Genomic DNA, 15,216 nt, shown 5'->3' with positions numbered 1-15,216 from the left:
AAGGTATATTTAATTATTCATTAAAAAAAATATATACAGGCAGCCAGAGACTGAAATGAGTACAATTTTACAGATACAAAAACTTTAAAATCAATGTACATTATAATAGCAATTAAACATTAAAAAACACATAATTAACATCTAGAAAAAAAACATTAAAAGTATAAGTCTTGTATAATTAGCATTCAACGCCTGGTAATAAAAGATTTATTTTAAAAAATCAAATCAAATTATGATCAATATAAGAACAATACAATTGTATTGTCACGCTTATTGATGACGTCATTTGATTGGCGTGTGAAAATAATAGTTTTCATAATATCAAAGGCAGCATAAATGATTATCATATTATAGTTCTAGGATGAACACTGGAGTAATGATATGAGTTACAAACATTTTTTAATTTTGTAACATCATCATTGAAAACAATTAATTGTATAAACGTGTATAAATTATATCTATTTTATAATAGACACAAGCAATTAACGATTGATAACATTAGTCTATATTAGGCTATAAAATAGGTTTATTTCAAGACGCTCGTTCCGCACTGCTTTTTGACGAAAAATATTTAGGGTACTTGTAAAGGTTGTAATAAAAATCTTATAACCGAGTTTTTTTTGTAAAAAATATATTAATATGAACCATGTCAATTCAGTTGATTTTAATCGGTGCAGTTTTTACCAGATGTAACAGTATCTTTCTCACACGTGTGGGTTATTGTGGCTGAACTGTTTGGAGTTTCACTCGTTGGATAAACAGATTCATAGACAAATTTACATACGGTGCAGTGTATTCGATCAGAATTGATTGTAATATATCCAACCTGAATTTCCCGAAGGCTTTTTATATGTTAATTCACCAGTCGGCGTTTGATTTTTGTATTAAATATGCGTATATTACATAGCCTAAATACGTGAACGTGATTGGTTGAAACTGCATATTACTACCGTGCTGCGAGGATCGTAAATCGTATAATCCTCGAGTACGATGATATTGACTGAGTAATTTTCGCGTGATTATCGTGTCCATGTCATTAAACATATAAAATCCAGCAAATTCTCAAGTACGATGATATTGACTGTGTAATTTTCGTGTGGCAACACTCGCGTTTGGCGGTAAATAAACAAAAGTCATCTACTGGGACTTAAACTCGCCATGAATTGTCACTCCACCACAAGACAACGCTTCATCCGATGCGCCACGCAAATAGTTTAATTAATCAACTAAACTATTAATTAAACTATGCATACATAGCGCCCTCAATTGTTATTAGTCCTCCCTAGATGTGATGAAAGATTAGTGTGATTTGCACTTTGCCTTATTAATAAAAAATACTGATCTTCTCTCCCGCTAACCCCACGCGCTGAACATCCGGTGATTCGGCTCGTCGAAGAAGAAGAATTATTATTTATTCGGCCTACCTGGTAATATTATTATTATTATTAATGTAGGCTTATTGAAATTCTTCTGTTAATTTAAACGGCCTAGGCCTAAGTGAATATTTTATTGCCAAGGAATCATTATTAGTAATTATCTGTATATTATTCTTCGCAAGGTAATATAAGGTGAATGCAATGCCTAACTAGGCAGGCTTATTACATAAAGGAGGCCTACCTACACCCGACCCAGCAGTTACATTCAACTTGTTGTTGGCTATGTAATATAACAGATATCGCCTTTTATCGGTAAAATATAAGATTTGACATCCACTCGGGAATGATATTATGTTCTCGGGGAATATATATTTCTCTCAGCTAGCGCTTCGGGAAATATATATTCCCTCGAACATAAAATAATTTCCTCGGGGATGTCAAATCTTACATTTAACCTCTAAGCAGTCAATATCTGTATAATATTGTGAGCCGCGTTATACGTAGGAAACGCCATATGTGCCAAAATATTTATCTTTTCACTAATTTCGGTCTAGAACCTATAGGCTAAACATAGTTAGGCCTATGCCTCTTTTATCCTTTACAAAATAAATCTAGATTTTGTAATTTTGTTCATTTATCATGACTATTCTAAACTTCCGACAACATGATACATTCTAAGTAAAGTATTTTTTGGCAAACATCATCAGCGGAAAATTAAACTATAACTTTTCCTAAATCTAGCCTATAGGCCTACTGTATTGATATCAACCGTCCCCGCCTAAACTCAGTTTATAATTTTCTTATATAATTATATAAGATAAAATCTTTTGCCATGCTGTTAATGGCAAGTTATGCGGGTTTTCTTTTTTTTTTAGCATTTTAAATCTAGTAATGACGTACTCTATGACTTTTTTGTGATTTCGCATTAATTTATTTAGTGTAGTGAAAATTTAAATTATTGATTATTCATTTAATTTACTATTTCTTCGACAAAAACATTTGACTCTGAAGCTCTGCAGGCCTCGCAAACTAGTAGTCTCCAGCTTAAAATTATGTATACAGAGCTCTCATTGGCTAATTTTGATATCTGGCAAAATGTTGTGACGTAATGCATTATTTTTGTCCAATCGCTGCTGCTCGGTGGTGTGTAGTCACGCCTAGTTTTAGTGCGTAGGCGTATACAGTATTTTGTTATGGTTCTTCTCTACCTATTGCTAGTAAACAGTAGGCCTAAACATTATACCAAAGAACTTATTATACTTATTTTATCGGCATCGGTACACTATTCGAGGTCTAGTTTTAAAAAATAGGCTCTCTGGTAAGTAGACTAGATTGAATAACAGAATTATTATTTTATTGTAAAAATCTGACTCGTTTTGATTAATTCATTTAGGGCTAGGCTAGGCCTATCCCTAGCTAGCTAGCTAGCTAGCTAGCTATAAAGTATAAGCTAGGCCTAGGCCTAGCCTAGGTAGTAGCTACTGTAGGGCCCAAGGGCCCCTAGTTTAGAGTACTTTACCAGGCCTAGTTCTTGTACTAGGCTTAGCTTAGACCCGTTTGCTTGGCCATTGCCATTGATTGGCATAAGATATCATCTGTGGACTAGGCCTATCCTTGTATTAATTATTAATATATTATTAGGCCTAAAAAGTGTTTAGGCTACTACTACTGTAGGCCTACTATCTACAGTATTAAATAAATAAATGTTTTTAAAAACAATATTTCCCAGTTATTTTTATTCTATTTCTCTTTATTTAAGACTTTGACAAGTCACAGTAGGCCTAATTAATTTACTATTTTATGTAATTTCACTTTCCTACTAACACTGAACGTTGGATATAAACGCAAGTTACATAATCATTAATGTAAATTCTTTTCAGTGAATTTTTACACATAAACATTGTGAATTTAATTATACATTATGTCATCAAAATTGCTCTGCTTTGTTTTGTATAGACGGATCATAGGGGTATTAAAATTTATCATGATGCACTATTACTGAATCTGAAATTACAGTATTTATAGTATAGAAAATCATGAGAGATAATATAATGGATCTGTACACAGTTAAATAACAGCAATAAAACTATAAACCACTGATATTATTCAGTGTTTGAAAGGTACAACAAATGTTCTGGGTCTTCCATTGTATTCCATTACTTACACAGGTACATTGTTACTTTATACTGACCTTTTTTTAATCAGGAGTGTCCTTGGTCATAATCTAGAGTACTATATTAAAGTGAATTTCTACCATTGAATCCAAGTCTGAACTTGTTCATGCTATGCTGTATTCAATTTTCATTCAATTATTATTTCTACAGAATTATTCACTGGTGCAATTCTTTTATTTCAGAATAATTCTTGAACATGAGTGAGAACACAACTGGTACTGGTCCCGCCCCAGGTACTGAACCCGCCCCAGGTACCGATCCTGTCCCAGGTAGTGTACCACCACAAGGACAACCTCAACCCGGCTACGGACCTCCACAGCAAGGCTATCCAGGAGTACCACCAGGTTATCCAGGAGTACCACCAGGTTATCCTCAACCCGGCTATCCTCAACCAGGCCATCCTCAAACAGGCCATCCTCAACCAGGCCATCCTCAACCAGGCTATCCTCAACCTGGCTATGGTTATGGACCTGCTCAACCAGGCTATGCTGCTCCACCACCTGGTTATCAAGGACAGCCAGGAGTGGTATTATAAGCAAATTAATTAAATACTATTCCATTTCATAAACAAAATTCAAAAAATGGGCTAGAATTGATTAGCAACACTCTTCAATCTATTATTATAGAAAATAATTAACTAATAATAAATATTTGTAAGTTTAAATACAAAAAGAAATATATAGGGCACTAAAAAAATACAGTCCCGAGTATAGCATGGTAGTTATAGTATACAGTGACAGTGTTCAAAATTGTTTTTCCCGATTACATACTGCAAGAATTAAAACTAAGAACATCCAAGTTGGAGCAAACGAACTTCAAACGCAAAAATAATTTACTATTTTTTATTCTACAAGTTCAGTCCTTTTCTAACCTTAACCATAAAGAAATTTACTACATGTGTGAAACCTTCTTTTATAGGTTGGAGTTCAACCAGGGGCAGTGAGTGCACCGTGGATGGCCAAGCCAGAAACAGTACCTGGCTGCCCACCTGGACTAGAATACCTGACCAAGGTGGACCAGCTGCTGGTTCATCAAGTCGTGGAACTCCTTGAAGGTATTTCATTCTTTAATCTTAATATACACAAAATAAAAAAACCTTGTAAAGATACGTTTAGTTATGAAATATTCCTTAATGCATATGCAATAACCGTGGCACAAAAGTAATTAAAATAATAATTTAATTTTAATAGCACTATTTGATTTTAATGTATATTTTTACACTAGCTTTTACCAATTGGGAGACACCAAATAGATACCAAATCAAAAACAGCTTAGGTCAACAAGTCTACTACGCATTTGAAGGTAATGTATATACAGTATATATAAAATAGCTTACTATTTAGACATGTGCAATGTGGTTAAGGGGCAGTCAGTGTCAAATCAAATCCTTAACTGACCCTTTTTCTTCAAATGTTCCTTTATGTAATGACCACACAGAACATTTTTTTTAACAAACGTCCAAGTCGTTTTTAAGTTACAGCTCTTCGAATAATGCCACGCCCCCTATATTTTTGTATTTAAATATTTTTTGCCATCTACAGTACAGTGAGGTCAAATGTTCAAATATGCTTTCCATTTTCAATACTATTATTAATCTTATACAAATAAATTGATAGCATACTGGTCTGCCTCTGTTTATGTTCAAAAGACGACATGGCATGTCGTCTTGGTCTGGATCGCTAAAAATCCGGGTGGCAATGTTCTTTTGAAGTTAATGATCAATAACTCCTGAATTCACAGTTAATTAGTCTCCATCGATGCACAAGCCAACATTACCAAAAATCGTGTATTGATCCTAGTGGCCTATCCTAGTCACATGACCATGAATCTGTTTTTCAGAATCGGACGTATGTCAACGACAGTGCTGCGGCCCTTCTCGAGGTTTCATCATGCATATTGTGGATAATACAAACCAGGTAAGGTAGGAACCATATTCAAAACCATGGAGAGAGTTACATGTCGTAAGACAGTAATTGTATACACTTGTTATACAACAAACAGTTATACGGTAGAACTTCTATTAAGAGGACACCTTCGGGGCCAGTAAAGTGGCCCATGAATAGGGGCTAGTCGTAGTGCTAAAACATATTGCCTTTGGTTCATTCCACGGAAAATCATCTTTCATGATTTTACTGTAGTTCCAGTGCACAGGTTAGTGAGACAAGGAACTAAAACATTTGAGCAAGACCAACACAAAGCAGATCATTGTGTCTACTGTACAAGGAAGTTGACTTAATATTTAAATTCAATGGAAAGTAATAACAGTCTTGAAGTTCATAAAACTGAACTAGTTTGTATTTTTAATAACATTTAATAATGCTGATCATAACCTTTTAACATGCAGGAAGTGATGCGTGTGTCACGCGAATTCAAGTGTTGTGCAGGTTGTTGCTGGTGCGCTGATAGTGATTGCTGCGGTCTTGAGGTCGTAGTCGAAGCTCCAGTTGGCCAAGTTATTGGTTATGTTCGTCAAAGGTAATAGATTATATATACAGTACATATATGTAATTACATGACATGCCCATAATTCCAAAAATAAAATATTGTCTCTTTTCAATATTAAATTAAGAGAAAAATAAAAGACAATCTCATTTTTTAGAGGGAGCTTTTGGAAAGCGTCTTATGATATAATGAATGCAGAGAAAGAGACCGTCTTGACCATTCTGGGCCCTTGTTGCATTTGCCAAGGAATATGCTGCACATGGGATCAGGAATTTAAGGTAATATTACAAACATTTTTATCATGCCACTGTAATTCAAGGCATCACATTTTCATCATGCCACCACCATAATTCAAGGAATCACATTTTCATCATGCCACCGCCATAATTCAACCCATCACCACCGTGTTCAACTCATCACATTTTCATCATGCCACCACCATAATTCAACTCTCATCACATTTTCATTATGCCGCCACCATAATTCAACTCATCACATTTTCATCGTGCCACCACCATAATTCAACTCTCATCACATTTTCATTATGCCGCCACCATAATTCAACTTATCACATTTTCATCATGCCGCCACCATAATTCAACACATAACATTTTCATCATGCCACCACCATAATTCAACACATAACATTTTCATCATGCCACCACCATAATTCAACTAATCACATTTTCATAATTGCCGCCACCATCATACTATTACAATCTACTGTTCCTTTAAAGGTTTTCAGTACAAATGGTATTGATGAAATAGGAAAGGTTTCTAAGCAGTGGAGTGGCTTAGTGAAAGAGATGTACACCAACGCCGATAATTTTGGTGTAGAATTTGCTATGGACTTGGATGTGAAAGTTAAAGCTACGTTAGTAGGAGCTGTATTTCTTATTGTAAGTTGTCAAGTAAATTTTCTAATCGCATCCCAAACTATAACATTCTTTCTCATTGAATGGTCTTTGCAAGGTCTAAAGAACTTATTTCAGTACTTTTTTTTTTGGACCATATTTAATGAGGCTGATCATTAGGGACCCTCAGAGGTTCACAAGACAAACATATACACAAGATGCTCTACATAAACAAAGTCTTATTACAAGTCTTTGGGAGTGGAGTTAATTTTGTCCTTAGAAAAAAATCCAGATATGTGACGGGACTTGAACCCAGGACCCTTGGAATGGTAGCCAAGCATCATAACCACCAAGCCACAACTCCACTCCACATACTGCATTATAGGAGAACAAGGCCAACAGCCATTAAGTCGCGTGCTACAATGCATAGTGATACCGGACCGACAGACAGACCGACCGACATAGTGAACTATAGAGTCGCGTCCACGCGACTAAAAAACAGTAGCTTTATGGCTAGCATAATTTACTTACCATCAGTGTCCCAGGACAGTCGCAATAATTCTATTTTCACAGTTCCAGGAATTTTCTTAATGCCACTGCCTAATTTATAGGTCTGTTCTGTAATTGCCGCATTATGAGTTTGCTGCAAAATAAATGAATTCAAACAGTCCTGTATGTAATAGTAAGTAGAATTAGTATGTTAAAAATAATTTTACTTTTTTATTTCAGGACTTTATGTTTTTTGAACAGAAACAAAACAATAACAACCATCATTAGATGGTTTCAAGACGTACTTTCTCTTGTTGATGTCATGGATATTCATTCCCCAACGCATTATACCTTGTAGTTACACAGTAACATTGTCAAATTATATACTTACTAACATTAACAATATGTTCGTACCTATTTATAACAATTCGTACCAAAGACAAACAGTAGTAGCTTATATTTCAGTATATAAGAAGAGATTAGAGGTGAAAAAATATGTATAAGTTATGTATTCTTACAGTAGCTAGCACAAGAAATGACTACAGTCTATTTATTGGTTACATTAAATACAGTAGAACCTCTAGGGCACAATAAAAGTGTCTCTTAATTAGGGATGTCGTCTGAATAGCTGTTAATATAGCATATATTCATAAACTTTATTAACAGTGCATGCACAGATTAAGTCAATTCTGATAAAAAAAACTGTGCAAATTAGAAAAAAAAAGTAAGATGTATAATTTTTTTGTATAGTATTTTTATTGTAGTATAATAATTTGTATGTACTTTGTTATATATAAATAATACTGAACTGTATTATAAATAATAATAATAATATCTATATAGCACACTTCTCAGGTTTTGTTTCCATATTTAAAATTTGATGCGAGGTTGAGGTTTACACTATTGTAATTTCTTTTTGTATGTTAATAAATGTTTTTAAATAAAGAATATCAGATCCTCTTTCGGTGTACAAAACTATCCAAACATGTGCAACATATGATAATACAGAAGGAATCCTGCATATTCTGGGTATGTACAATACTCGTGAGACAAGCCCTACTACAGCCTAGTAACTAACTATCAGCAAACATAGTCAATTTGGTAAAAAAGCGGTGATTTAGACTGGTTTACTATACAGTAGGCTTGTCTAGGGCAAATAAACTCAAATTTCCAGTGCCCTGGCCTACATATGTAAAGCATATAGTGTACTGGACTTTATTTGCTCTCTTGATAAATTACAAGTAGATAAGAATTTGAATTGTTTACTTTTGGCAATATTCAATATTTATCAAATACTTAAATTCATATTTGAACAGATGGATTGTAAACTTCAGTATTGTCAGAGGCTAATTGGAATTACAGTATGACAGATTATATACAACAGTGCTTTTATAATCAATCATAATGCATAACTTAATATTACAACATTGTTAGTATAGAAAAAAATGAGTCATGGGAGATATAATGGAAAGTATTAATAAAAAATAGGCCAAGTACAAGTGAATCTGAGAGATTATAATGGAACAACAAAACCATACATTTATTTTTTTACACTGGCTATTGTTATAAATATTTTGCAGCATACTACATTGAACTGTAGATACAAGTTGTGCTGCATTCATTGAATTTCTACTGCTTACTAATCTGCACAGCACATTGAATAAAATAAGTATGCCTACAACTGACTATTATAATACAATGGGTTAAAATCTTCATTTGACACATTTTATGCTGTGGCTGTGGATATTTTGCGTCAAAACCTGCATGATTGAAGCTCTTGAAGATGAAGATTGACCATTTCATGATTTTCCTATTCTGTAACACGGTCATACCACTTGCAATTTTGGCTTCACTTCACAGCTTTCGTTCTGCTTCATCGCACATGTATAATAAGTTCAAATTTTACCATTCAAGAGACAAACAATTATATTTTATATTTTTTACTATTAATTTTAAACCCGGAACCCGCCTTAAATTTGTATGGGTTTCCTAAGAATTCAGATTAATAAATGAGGGAGAAAACAACTGGTAACGGTGGTGCCCCATATACCGGTCCTGTCTCCGGTGCCAGTTCTGTCCCAGGTACCGATCCTGTCCCAGGTAGTGTACCACCACAAGGACTACATCAACCAGGCTACGGACCTCCACAGGAGAAGGCCATCCAGGAGTACCGCCAGGTTATCCTCAACCTGGCAATCCTCAACCTGGTTATGGACCTGCTCCACCTGGTTACAATTAGGACAGTCAGGATTGGTAAATATATACAACATTTATTGTTTAAGTTAGTGTAGCCTAGGCGTACACTACTTTTTTAAATAATGTAACAAACAATTTAGGCTAAAGTAAAACTCTCAATACCCAGATAACATATTTTGAGCAAATCTACATGACACATGCAAATTGAAATTGTGTTCCATAGAAATTTACTTTATTTTTAAATATAGGTTGGAGTTCAACCCGGGGCAGTCAGTGCACCATGGATGGCCAAGCCAGAAACAGTACCTGGCTGCCTACCTGGACTAGAATACCTGACCCAGGTGGACCAGCTACTGGTACAACAATTTGTTGAACTCATTGAAGGTATTCTGATGAACATACAAAGTCTAATATATAATATTGTTAACAAGGCCATACATGGCTGCAGTCGAGTGTTACCGACCGACGTGACTAAAATTACGTTTACCTGTAGTCTGGCCTGTAGTAGTTCTTAACGTTTATATTTTATGTTTATACAGTTGTTACCCACTGCAAGACACCAAATAGATACTACATAAAAAATACCTTAGGTCAACAAGTCTACTATGTATTTGAAGGTAAGTCAACACCAACAGCCATAATAGCTTATAGCCTGGGTGCAGTACAAATTTTGCGGGAAAAAAGTATAGGAAAATTTTTTTCTTTTTTTTCTGATAGAGTATACCATATAGAATGTCAGAAAAAAAATCCCCATCCCAGGGTCTTGGGGAAAATTTTTTACGGCACTTTTAAATTTTGGCCTATATAACACACACAAATGCCTATTAACACACACAAATACCTATATATAGGGGATAGGGAAAACCAATTCACGTTTTTTGTTACTTAAAGTTGTGCTATGATGATTAAAATTTGCTGAGGCTTACTTTAATAACTACTTCTCATAGTAGTTGATAAATCGAGTCGATAACAATGACATCATCATGCCAGAATCCAATATGGCGTCCAATTTGGCGGAAAAAACAGGGTATTGCTAAACCCCGCAAACCCTTGCAAACCTCCAAAAAACATAGCAAACCCCACCGAACCAACATAAAAGTGATTGAATCATGTAGTGTACGACCCACTGGGTATATCCATGTAAAAAAAAAATTAAATTTCTACTGTTAACTACTTATTTTTGGGGTAAAACATCATTTTTTGGTCAAAAATGATTGCTAAACCCTGCAAACCTCCAAAAAAACATAGCAAACCCCACCGAACCAACATAATAAAAGTGATTGAATCATGTAGTGTACGACCCACTGGGTATATCCATGTTTCAAAAAAATAAAATTTCTACTGTTAACTACTTATTTTTGGGGTAAAACATCATTTTTTGGTAAAAAATGATTGCTAATTTTTAACAAAAAAATTATGTTTTATCCCAAAAATAAGTAGTTAACAGTAGAAATTTTAATTTTTTTTACATGGACATACCCAGTGGGGCGTACACTACATGATTCAATCCCTTTTATGCCGGTTCGGTGGGGTTTTCTATGTTTTTTTTTTAGGTTTCCAGGGGTTTGCGGGGGTTTAGCAATACCCTGTTTTCCCCGCCAAATTGGACGCCATATTGGATTCTGGCATGATGATGTCATCGTATCGACCTGATTCATCAACTACTATGAGAAGTAGTTATTAAAGTAAGCCTCTACTAATTTTAATCATTAAAACACAACTGCAAGTAACAAAAACTGTTAATTGATTTTCCCTATCCCCTATATATAGGTATTTGTGTGTGTTAATAGGAATTTGTGTGTGTTATATAGGCCAAAATTTAAAAGTGCCATAAAAAATTTTCCCCAAGACCCTGGGATGGGGATTTTTTTTCTGAAATTCCATATGGTATACTCTATTAGAAAAACCAAAAAAAAATTTTCCTATACTTTTTTCCCGCAAATGTGTATAATAATTGTTCTGCACCCAGGCTATTACTAAATTACCAGACACTACACTACTACTTAATAGACCTGTAATGTCGAAGCACTTTCTTCCATGTATAGTACATACTTTTAAAGTTATTAACCAATTATTTCCATTATCAATATTACAAAAATAGTATCTTTGTTAATATTAAACTTAGATTCATCATTTAATGTATTTTAGCTGCTTTGGGAACTGCACAAAATCTTTATGTTAGATCTATGATCGTTCATCCTGGTAGCATACCCTCATTACATGACCATAAACTTGCTTTTTAGAATCTGATGTACCTCAAGAGTGCTTTGACGGAGCTCGGGGTTTCACCATGCATGTCATAGATAATACAAACCAGGTAAGCTATGCAGTCACTTAATCAGAAACATCACAAAGGCCAGCCACAGGCCTTGATTTAGGTAATCTATTGGGTCCTCCACCACTGGCGACAGAAAGTGGTGAAAGAGTTGGGGCAAAGTCACTCTGGCATATTTAGCCTTATTTTAATGCCTGTTTTTAAGTAGAGACGTACTGTATCATAAACTTGGAATTCTGACTTTTGTGTTTTCCCGGTGAGCACCACTGGTGAGTTAGCCAGCTAGTGCTCATAGCCGCTACGCCACTGCACTTAATAATGGAAGGAGTTACATCCTCGGTGTATATAAAAAGGAATATTATTTCCAATGCACGATTTAGTAAAGTCGAGAAATTGAAATAAAGTATCTTTGACCTACAGGAAGTGATGCGTGTGTCGCGTGAGTACAAGTGCTGTGTAGGTTGTTGCTGGTGCGCTAACAACAATCACTGTGGTCTTGAGGTCGTAGTCGAAGCCCCAGTCGGCCAGGTCATTGGTTATGTTCGTCAAAGGTAATAAATGTACCATACAAAGGCCAATTACTCCATGCATTTACATACAATAGACATAGATTACTCCATGCAAATGTATATTATATTTTTAAAATAAAACGAACAAACCATCAATATACAAATTGAAATGCCACTAAAATGAAAATTAACAAAAACACAAAATACTACTAGTTATATTAAAATGATGAATAGTACGTATCCTGTACATCAAAAGTATTTAAAGATGAAAACAAACATTTAAAGATGCATTGTCCCCCAAAAACATGAAAAATGAAGATTAATTAAATCAGACTTTGAATAGGTTATTTTGTAGTTTTAGTTAATCACTTCCGTAGAAAAAAAAACGGGAAAAAAATGTTTTCACTTATAAAATAACCTAAATAAATGATTAAATTCAACATTTGACCATTTTTTGCTTTAAATCCCATTTTTTCAGGTGAATACATTTTTTTTGATCCAATTTTTGGTCGAAGTCAATAACTATTATGTGACATTAACATGACATATTCAACAAATAAAATGAAGAAAAAAAAAATGTTTCATTGGGAGAACAACTTTAAGCCATCTGGTGTGTTAAAACCCGTTTAGAATTGTCTGTCCACAGCTCTTTCTTCCTATTAATTAAAAATGAATTGAATAGAGAAAATCATTAAAAAAAATGTTCAATTTTGTCTGCAACTTTGATTTTTAGAAGGAGCTTTTGGAAGCCATCTTGTGATGTACTGAACACCGAGAGACAGACAGTCTTGACCATTCGTGGCCCTTGTTGCATCACTGAAGGAAATTGCTGCACAGGGGATCAGGAATTTAAGGTAAATATTAGGAATATAGTAGCTTACACATTTAACCCATGCCACCCTCATAATTCAACAGTACTCATCACCTAGGATCATGCCACCACCAACAACTCATCAGTTTCATCATGCCACCAACAACTCATCAGTTTCATCATGCCACCACCAACAACTCATCAGTTTCATCATGCCACCACCAACAACTCATCAGTTTCATCATGCCACCACCAACAACTCATCAGTTTCATCATGCCACCACCATATTTAATTCATCACGTTTGATTATATGCCGCCATCATAATACAACTCATCACATTTTCATCATGCCACCAACATAATTCAAGGCATCACATTTTCATCATGCCACCACCGTATTCAACTCATCACATTTTCATCATGCCACCACTGTGTTCAACTCATCACATTTCATCATGCCACCACAATAATTCAACACATCACAATTTCATCATGCCACCACAGTAATTCAAGTCATCATATTTTCATCATGCCACCACCGTAATTCAACACATCACATTTTCATCATGCCACCACTGTAATTCAACACATCACATTTTCATCATGCCACCACCGTAATTCAACACATCACATTTTCATCATGCCACCATCGTAATTCAACACATCACATTTTCATCATGCCACCACGGTAATTCAACTCATCACATTTTCATCATGCCACCACCGTAATTCAACTCATCACATTTTCATCATGCCACCACCGTAATTGAACACATCACATTTTCATCATGCCACCACCGTAATTCAACTCATCACATTTTCATCATGCCACCCCAATAACTAATCTCATCACATTTTCATCATGCCACCCCCATAACTCATCTCATTTCCTGACCACCATTATTACAATCTACTGTTCCATTAAAGGTTTTCAGCACAAATGGTATTGATGAAATAGGAAAGGTTTCTAAGCAGTCGAGTGGTCAAGTGAGAGAAAGGTATGCTAGTGATTTTGGTTTGGAATTCACTATGGACTTGGACGCAAAAGTTAAAGCTACATTGGTAGGAGCTTTATTCCTTATAGTAAGTTGGAAACAAATAAAGTATTATTGTTAACCACTATAAAATATTTGAGAATTATTGTATATCTTGATAGCTTTCAGTATAATAATTCTTATACTGCCCCAATGAGGTCCAACTTATTTTTGTCAAACTAACTCTTAATTTTGTAGACTTAAATAATCAGAAAAAACCAAAAATAATCACATGATGGAACTGTAACTTTGTGTTTAGCATACTTGCCAATCACATGGTCCCAGGTTAAATTCCAGCTGTGTTACAGCAAGGCAATCTAACAACAGGAACTCGTAACAGTCCTTTGATCTTATGTCTGGCTGCGACAAATATCAACAGTACTACTATGTACATGTTCTCTTTCATTATCTGATCATTTCTCAGCCACAGATAAACCCTTTGATCTCCAGAGGTCATCATCCTCAGCCTTGGTTGCAGTATACCTGGATTTTTCTCATGCTTAAGAGTGCCACTGCTAAAAGTTTTACCCAGTCCATTAATTGGCTGAAAAATGAAATTACAGTTAATACCTTAAATTACTGTGACTATATGGATTGTATTAGAATTCAATCATTAAAACATAAATTTACCTTTTAATTCCAGGAGTTTATGTTCTTTGAACAAAGAAAAAATCGTCGTCGTTAGATATCAAGATGTTCTTTCTCTCTGACATCAAATTTCTGCCAACAACGCATTACATTATACACAGTAACATTGTAAAATTATATATTTGACGAGATCCAGCACTTGCACCGATTCCCAACAAAGTATCCACGATATATGTTGTCCATATGTTTAAAACATATATTGTAGCATTACTAATATGTAAATATTGGTTTAGATACTAAAATTGTAAGTTTCTATTTAAAGTAATAAATGTACATTACTGTAAATTTTGAATCTCATCAATGATATATATTTCATCTGTTATATTTTTCACTAAACATGGTTCCACTTATAAACCTTGGTAGTATGTATCTTGAGTAATAATCACAAAATAATTTTACTTTACATT

General features: G+C 34.6%; 2 protein-coding genes across 4 annotated transcripts; both read left to right on the top strand.

Annotated features, from left to right (window-relative positions):
* Positions 1-2,586: 2,586 nt before the first annotated feature.
* On the top strand, positions 2,587-8,210 carry LOC144858871 (phospholipid scramblase 1-like). 3 transcript variants are annotated; one of them, XM_078715008.1, is made up of 10 exons: positions 2,587-2,694; positions 3,733-3,894; positions 3,961-4,076; positions 4,469-4,604; positions 4,775-4,852; positions 5,390-5,466; positions 5,895-6,025; positions 6,150-6,270; positions 6,730-6,891; positions 7,576-8,210. In XM_078715008.1, the coding sequence occupies exons 2-10, from the start codon at positions 3,747-3,749 to the stop codon at positions 7,621-7,623; spliced, it is 1,017 nt and encodes a 338-aa protein (XP_078571134.1). In that variant the 5' UTR covers positions 2,587-2,694; positions 3,733-3,746; the 3' UTR covers positions 7,624-8,210. The 3 variants fall into 3 exon arrangements, with proteins under 3 accessions (XP_078571134.1, XP_078571133.1, XP_078571136.1); XM_078715007.1 differs by having other exon boundaries at positions 3,946-4,076; positions 7,576-8,209; XM_078715010.1 differs by lacking the exons at positions 2,587-2,694; positions 3,733-3,894 and adding an exon at positions 3,906-3,915 and having other exon boundaries at positions 7,576-8,203.
* A 1,302-nt stretch (positions 8,211-9,512) lies between these two features.
* LOC144858873 (phospholipid scramblase 1-like) lies at positions 9,513-14,968 on the top strand. Its single transcript, XM_078715011.1, has 8 exons — positions 9,513-9,588; positions 9,780-9,915; positions 10,071-10,148; positions 11,775-11,848; positions 12,227-12,357; positions 13,049-13,169; positions 14,055-14,210; positions 14,805-14,968. The coding sequence occupies exons 2-8, from the start codon at positions 9,816-9,818 to the stop codon at positions 14,844-14,846; spliced, it is 702 nt and encodes a 233-aa protein (XP_078571137.1). The 5' UTR covers positions 9,513-9,588; positions 9,780-9,815; the 3' UTR covers positions 14,847-14,968.
* Positions 14,969-15,216: the final 248 nt, after the last annotated feature.

Source organism: Antedon bifida, chromosome 2 (assembly GCF_963402885.1).
Source record: "Antedon bifida chromosome 2, ecAntBifi1.1, whole genome shotgun sequence".
In the NCBI taxonomy this organism is placed as follows: Eukaryota; Metazoa; Echinodermata; class Crinoidea; order Comatulida; family Antedonidae; genus Antedon; species Antedon bifida.
Note: the sequence above shows the minus strand (reverse complement) of the source record. Positions and strands in the feature narration are given on the sequence as shown.

Excerpts from the sequence above, each read along its gene's own strand:
- LOC144858871 (XM_078715007.1), top strand. The coding sequence starts at position 3,747 with ATGAGTGAGAACACAACTGGTACTGGTCCCGCCCCAGGTACTGAACCC. Across the intron at positions 4,605-4,774 it reads AGTCGTGGAACTCCTTGAAG|CTTTTACCAATTGGGAGACA; the intron begins GTATTTCATTCT and ends TTTTTACACTAG. Across the intron at positions 6,892-7,575 it reads TAGGAGCTGTATTTCTTATT|GACTTTATGTTTTTTGAACA; the intron begins GTAAGTTGTCAA and ends TTTTTATTTCAG.
- LOC144858873 (XM_078715011.1), top strand. The coding sequence starts at position 9,816 with ATGGCCAAGCCAGAAACAGTACCTGGCTGCCTACCTGGACTAGAATAC. Across the intron at positions 11,849-12,226 it reads TCATAGATAATACAAACCAG|GAAGTGATGCGTGTGTCGCG; the intron begins GTAAGCTATGCA and ends TTTGACCTACAG. Across the intron at positions 14,211-14,804 it reads TAGGAGCTTTATTCCTTATA|GAGTTTATGTTCTTTGAACA; the intron begins GTAAGTTGGAAA and ends TTTTAATTCCAG.